This window comes from Engystomops pustulosus, chromosome 5 (genome assembly GCF_040894005.1).
Source record: "Engystomops pustulosus chromosome 5, aEngPut4.maternal, whole genome shotgun sequence".
Classification (NCBI taxonomy): domain Eukaryota; kingdom Metazoa; phylum Chordata; class Amphibia; order Anura; family Leptodactylidae; genus Engystomops; species Engystomops pustulosus.
The window spans coordinates 47,399,451-47,406,786 of record NC_092415.1 but is presented as its reverse complement, the minus strand read 5'-3'; the positions used below and the strand labels follow the sequence as shown (position 1 = coordinate 47,406,786).

The 7,336-nt window shown below is 38.4% G+C and overlaps 1 protein-coding gene across 1 annotated transcript; it reads left to right on the top strand.

Moving 5' to 3' along the window:
* The first annotated feature begins 874 nt into the window (after positions 1-874).
* On the top strand, positions 875-4,979 carry CYP7A1 (cytochrome P450 family 7 subfamily A member 1). Its single transcript, XM_072151875.1, has 6 exons — positions 875-1,200; positions 2,009-2,249; positions 2,751-3,355; positions 3,451-3,581; positions 3,681-3,859; positions 3,963-4,979. Exons 1-6 carry the CDS (start codon positions 1,121-1,123, stop codon positions 4,260-4,262), a joined length of 1,536 nt encoding a protein of 511 aa, XP_072007976.1. The 5' UTR covers positions 875-1,120; the 3' UTR covers positions 4,263-4,979.
* Positions 4,980-7,336: the final 2,357 nt, after the last annotated feature.

Here is a 7,336-nt window from a genome sequence, read left to right as displayed (position 1 = left end):
AGGATCGCCGGACGAGGGCGCGCAGCTACGCTGAGCTGCGCGCCGAAGATGGTGAGTAGGAGGGGAAAAGAGGCATGGAGTAGCCGCCTCGTGTAACCTCAGATGCGGCTACTCCACGCCCCAGTAGCCGCACAAGTTTAATAAAAGTTAACAAAAAAGTGTGGGGACGTGAGGATTAGCCCTTAAAAGGGCTATCCTCACGTCCCATTGATCCACCTACCACCCGATCTACCTTTATAGGAAGATTTGTGGTGGTAGGTTCCCTTTAAAAATTTGCAAAAAATGAACAAAATGAGTTCCTTTTTGTAAATAATAAAATCTGTTTTTAGAGCACATTAGGGGTTTATATACCCATATATTATATAATTTATTATATAACAAGAAATCTACAAATCAGCAAATACATTTTCTCATCTCTAAATAAAAGTAAGCAGTGAACTAGAAATTGATATAGAAAGTATACTGAAATATTGTATAACTGTACATTATACAAGCAATAACATAACAAAAGTAACATTTGCTGAAACTAGACGACTCCTTTTAATATGTCGCCTGGTGATATTAGCATGTGTGAATTTAACAAAAATATGTATTTGACAAGAGGTGATTCATATATATATATATATATGATATAGATATATATATATATATATATATATAGATGGATATACATAACTCTAAGTGCCCTGACAGACACACATAACACACACATACTTGTCTTTGAATTTGCACTACAGTAACCACTGGACTTGAACTATAGTCAGTATCTAGTAAACGTGTATTAAGCACACACCCCAGAGACCTTCAAATTATCTACTATTACAACTCTTTGCTTACATTGGAACCTCATCTCATACCTATGGACTACGGTCAAGGCCATTTCTGCAATGGTCTAGGATGATTTTTTTTTCCAATTTTTAAAGATACCTGTGCGGACTACAAAGCCAAGCTACCTATGGGTGGAGAGGTTAATCAATACCTTTTCATGGCTACCTTAGTTCAATAGTTAAACAGCCCCTCTAGTTGTGGGTGTATATAAGTGGTGGCCGCTCTCCTTTAGGACTAGTGCTCTTGGCTATCAGCTTAAAGCGTGCTCATCTTCCAGCCTCCATCAGAAAAGATGCTGACTATTTCGCTGATATGGGGATTAGTGGTGGCTTTGTGCTGTTTCTTCTGGCTTATCGTAGGCATTAGAAGACGGTAAGAAACACAACTTTTTTTTCCAATTATATCGCTTTTAACAAATTTTAATTCAGTATCCAGTTTGCTATACCAATAGCTGATGAATAAATATATTACACCAGATCTATAGATAGAAAACATCAAAACTGCCATCTGTCTATGCCAAGATGGAATAAAAATGAAATTTATATATATTATTGAAATATTTAGGAATACATTTTAGCATAATACTAATTAAAGTCCTAACAACCTTTCCAAGTCACCTTGTTTAAATATTTGTCTTTACCTGTTTATTTGACCCTCTGTGTAATGGCAGCACAGAATGTATTTGCCAAAAAACAAGTTGAGTAAATATATGGCTATGTTACCCAGCAATATAAGCATTTAGTGTGATTGTATAGGATTATATACATACACATTCCATTCTATGTTAAAGGAAATCTACCACCAGGATGAAGAATTGTAAACCAAGCACAATGACATACTGGTGTGTGCCCCCTCTGGCAGGATCCACTTTTCTTTAAGCTTCTTATGCTCTTGTTTTTAAGAATAAAATGCTTTAAAATTATGCAAACGATCTTGAGAGGCTCCAGGCTCCATTAAAACCTATAGAGCCTGGAGAATTTGTATAATTCTGCAATCCTCTTTTGGTAAAAACCAGGTAATAAGAAACTAAATGATAAGCAGATCCCACCAGAGGGGGCATAAAACAGTATGTCAGTGTACTTGATTTACAATCCTTCATCCTAGAGGTAGATGTCCTTTAGATATGTATCTTTCATTCAGCTGATATATTGTATGTGTACATATGCTTCTCCCATTACAGGCAGCCAGGAGAGCCTCCTCTGGAAAATGGCTTAATTCCCTACCTTGGATGTGCCATGCAGTTTGGTGCCAATCCTCTCGATTTTCTCCGATCAAGGCAGAAAAAATATGGAGACGTCTTCACTCTCAAAATTGCCGGAAAATTTGTGCATTTCGTGATTGACCCATTTTCATTTAATGCAGTCATGCGTCATGGGCGACACTTCGATTGGCAGAAATTTCACTTTGCAACATCTGCCAAGGTAAGATTATTGTGTATTTTACAGTGGAATACTCTTTTGTTTGATTATCCAGTTAGTGTTATCTTAATGATCCGTGTGGTTATGTTGTAAAACGCAGTTGTAAAAACTCAACCTTTCCTTTAGTCATGGAGATAGGGGTAAGCTCTATTCATAGATATTATGAGTATGAGAGTTTTATAGTTTCTGTACCTTATTCCTAGAAGGCATTGTTGTATTCTAGATAATTGATACACAGATCAATGTGTCCATAGCCCTTATAACCCAATGCAGTACATATATGTACCTCCCATTTATACATCTACCCTAGGGGGCTTAGAGTTAATATTGGTCCATGCACATAGTTGTCCAATGTCCATGAGTCCATCAAGCTATTAGCAACAAAATGTAATTTTAATTGTTATTTTTCTTTGTATTAAAGTATTTTGCATATTTTTTAATAACTTTTCCTCTATAACTTACCCCTATGGTGTAGTAATAAGAATAAACTCTGTGTTTTGCCAGGCATTTGGACACAGCAGCATGAATCCTGTTGATGGCAGAACCACTGAGAATATTCATGAAACATTCAATAAGACAATGAAGGGAGATGCCCTGGACTCTCTCATTTCTGCTATGATGGAGAATCTTCAGCATACAATGTTGCAGCCCATTGCACCCAAATCAAACGAATGGATAAAAGAAGGTCTCTATGCCTTCTGTTACCGAGTGATGTTTGAGTCTGGTTACTTGACTCTATTCGGTAATGAGTTGAATGCAAAATGTGACAAGAGTTTAGCGAGACAGGAGGCACAAAGAGCCCTCATCCTTAATGCCATAGAAAATTTCAAAGAATTCGACAAGATTTTCCCTGCATTAGTGGCAGGTCTACCCATACATGTCTTCAAATCAGCTTACAGTGCCCGGGAGAACCTAGCAAAAGATCTTCTCCATGAGAAACTTAGGAATAGAAACAACCTCTCAGATATCGTCAGCCTTAGGATGTTCCTGAATGACACTCTTTCTACCCTAAATGAACCTGAGAAGGCAAAAACCCACTTGGCTCTCCTCTGGGCGTCTCAAGCTAACACCCTTCCTGCAACTTTCTGGAGTGTCTACTACCTCCTAAGGTAAGAAAAATCTGCTACAGTCCTTATTTCTTAAAAGTGTTTCCTAATAACTGACTCATTTCTAAATATAATGATGAAATGTTATGATTGAACAGATGCCCAAAAGCGATGAAAGCCGCCACCGAGGAAGTTAACCGGATATTGGAACAAACGTCCCAAAAAGTGAGCTTTGATGACAAGAACATTTGTCTGAATCGCCATTTGCTGGATGATATGCCAGTTTTAGGTATGTATGACTACAATGATGGATAATTCATGCTTTTTGAATATATCACATCTTCTAGTAGTCCCTAAATTAAATTTGTTTTGGTTGTCCCCTCCGCAGATAGCATAATCAAAGAATCGATGAGGCTGTCGAGCGCATCTCTCAACATCAGAGTGGCCAAGGAGAATTTCACTTTACAGCTTGATGAAAAAGGGTCATATTCTATCCGTAAAGATGACATTGTCGCCATCTACCCCCAGACTGTCCATCTTGATCCTGAAGTTTATGAGGACCCAATGGTGAGTATTACATTGTGTATTTCAAGACCATCTATGCACTTTTTCTGTAGAGGAAATCTCGATGCTTATCCTCTACTGACGTGCCCATATCTTTCTTTTTCAGAACTTCAAATATGACCGATACCTGGATGAGAATGGCAAAGAAAAGACAGATTTTTACCTTAAAGGAAAGAAGCTAAAATATTACTACTTGCCATTTGGTTCTGGAAAAACAAAGTGTCCTGGACGTGAATTTGCAGTGCATGAGATCAAACAATTACTGTCTCTGATGATTTCTTACTTTGATTTGGAACTTGTGGATAAAAATGCTAAATCCCCACCACTTGATCAGTCCCGCGCAGGCCTGGGTATCTTACAGCCAACCTATGATGTTGATTTTAGATATAGACTTAAAACCTATTAAATTACACTGTAGATTATTTCTATACACCCCTTAGTGTATATCATACTTCTGCTATAGACCCTTCACAGATTTATGTACTATGTTATGTACATATCTTCTATGTACCGTGAAAATATATATAGTGGTACCCAATTTTATACATCTCAGATTTATTACTGGACATATAAGCTTGTACATTGCATATACTCACATTATTTTATGTAATGTAAAATGATCTGTTCATCACAAAATTGAAGGTTGCGTTAAGTGCAATATAAGATGGATAAGGTTTAGTTTCCATAACCGTCATGGCTTCCATTCTCCATGACAGCGATGGTGGATGTGTTTTTTAGTACAAGTATAGCACAGTGGACATGTGAACAGAGCCTTATAAAGTAGAAATATTGTATATTTTGTAGTTATTTGTGAAATTGCGTATTGTAAGACATGATTGGAGTGTTATATTTAGCATTTATAGTGTTTTAACTATAAATCACATTATACATGATCATTTGTGAGCATAAGTCCTCTACAAGGAGTTCAATGAACGCATCTGTTATATTATATTGACTGGATCTGAATGACCATTACACAACCCCGGACTGTATTATAGAGTATTCAGATTTGTATATATGACATATCTGTTATGTATTATTTTTCCAAACTTTGGATGTCTATCTGTTCTGTGAGTAAAATACTTGTAAATAAACAAATTTTTATTTTTAATAAATGGATGATTGGAACCATTGTATTCAGTTGTGCTCTGGGATGTATCTTACATGATAACAGCTAAACACTTCATAATGGGAAAGTTATTCTTCATTGGGAGCTATCATACTAGCTTTAGGTTACTTTCACACCTAACGAATGCTCACCCAGCCATAGCTGGGCAAGTATACGGCAGCGTGCTGGAGAGGAGGATGGATGCTCTATCTTCTTTCCATGCACGGTACTTGTGGCACCCTCCCGCCGGGCACCTATATATATACATCCCCACACGGCAAGTGTGAAAGGGGCAAAATGGGATGTCCTCCCTGGAGGGTCTTTTCATCAAGTAAAATGAAAGACACTATAACAGAAGCCCAACACATCACTTTATGGCCAGTGGGAATTTTTGGGCACTATGAGGGTCAGTCATTTTAACATGCAGAGCTTCCGTTGATGTAATTGTGCTGCTCCTATAATAAAGTGGTATAACTTAGCCTTACAATGCACTTTTTTTTTTTTTTTAATTTATTTTATTTCACTATTCCGCACCACTGTTATGCACATGCTATATGCAAATTGCCAGGGAAATGCCCATTTCCGTGTGTCCATGCCCTCAGTCTGAAAGGGCGGTGGCATCTCAGTTAACCTAAAACTGTTCTCAGTGATGCAACTCAAATGTCTAGTGATGGTATTATGACTATATGTGACCGTGGCGTCAATTCTTTCTCCCATATACGTTCTGTACTGTACACACCATATGATGAGGTCAATGCACATTTGGGGAGTTGCAGTGCACGGCTGCTGGTTAGTTTCCAGCACAGGTACAATCGGGCTGCTCTGGGATCTGATAATTGTTTTTTCTGGCTGCAGACTGAGAACTGGGTTGTGGCGTGTACACCCCATTCTATTTTTTTTGGAAAAGTAAATAAAAGAATGGGAAAACTATTGATGGACAGTGAAACAGAGCTGGAAGCGGTTTGATCCATGTTCCTACTCTGGCCAGTAGATTTAATTACAGTTGTGCCCCCGTTCACTTTTACGGTAATAGGTAATAGAATTACCATCATAGGGATTTGAACTCTTTTATTGGAAATATTAGCTTTGTGTTTCTGCTAATATTGCAAATTGTTTGGTGATTGTTGTACCTTATCTTTATTGCATCCATTTTAAATAAAAAATAGCTTATGTCTATTCTAAATGATAACTCTATAATCTCTATAGTGGCCCACTCCTCCTGAAGTGCAGCCTCTTTCCCTCCAGATACCATTGTTTGGCTTGCCCACACAGGATTACTCCCGTTCCCCCTCTTTCCACCAATCTCTCGTTTCTTCCTCCCTTCTACCTTATTTTTCTGTTCTCTGTGGTGGAACACTTTCTGGAAGCCTTCTAGCCTGGCCACTTACTGACCTATTATTGTGGCTTATCCACCCCATATGTTGTTTCTAATGCTTCTTACATCCAACAACAACTAGGTGCCTAGGTTTGGTGGATTGTGATGTTACTCTTTCTTGTGCTATTCCACCCCTATTTTCTCCTTAAAAAAATCATAGCAAAAAAAACAGCTGCGATGCCTCATTTCACCTACAGTGCTATTTGTTCTTCACAGAAACTCCTACAGAGAGAAGGGGGGCAATGTTTGTACAAATCATATGGTTCAGTTTGTTGCCAATGAACATTTTGTTTTCTTTGCAAAAGTCACTTTTGTGGCAAATAAACGGCACAAAACACAATGAACAAATGTAACCTCTAGAAATAGATACTGATAGTAACCTCAGGTTTATGTTCAAGAAAGGTAACCTTAGTACACTTGTGGCAGGAAAAGGCCTTCCATTTACTGGTTTTATTGCAGAGAGAATATAAGATAATATGAAAATCTGATTTATGGAGGGGAGTGGCAAAACACACATGGTCAATTCATTCACTTTTACAGCTATAACCCTTCTCTTCCATATATCATTGAGTCCATTTACTCTCTTCAGCCAATTATGCCCAGTACATTTAACCCCTTACTGACGTGTGAAGTAATCGTACGTCACACAACAGCTCCCGATGTATGCAAAGGGGTCACGGGCTGAACCCTCTCCATAAAGGTGGGTGTTTGTTGCATATTGCAGCAAACACCCACCAGTAACATTCTTGGTCAGTGCTGGCACCAATCGTGGGTGTTAACCATATTAATGCTTCCTGTAGCTTTGCATTTAAATCCTGGCGGCGAGTGGGCGCCGCAATGTTGGATTTGATCACTGACTCCCGATGGCCTCATAGGTTGTTATGACAGTTGTTATGACAGTCTCGGATCATATAAAGACCCGAGGTTGTCTCGTTTTAACAAATTCATTACAATGGGGCTCATTTACTAAGGGTCCGCGGAGCGCATTTTCGTCAGG

Bases quoted from the DNA above. Each gene is read 5' to 3' on its own strand.
- CYP7A1 (XM_072151875.1), top strand. From the start codon at position 1,121: ATGCTGACTATTTCGCTGATATGGGGATTAGTGGTGGCTTTGTGCTGT. The intron at 3,582-3,680 runs GTATGTATGACT...TCCCCTCCGCAG, and splicing joins GGATGATATGCCAGTTTTAG to ATAGCATAATCAAAGAATCG. The intron at 3,860-3,962 runs GTGAGTATTACA...TTTCTTTTTCAG, and splicing joins AAGTTTATGAGGACCCAATG to AACTTCAAATATGACCGATA.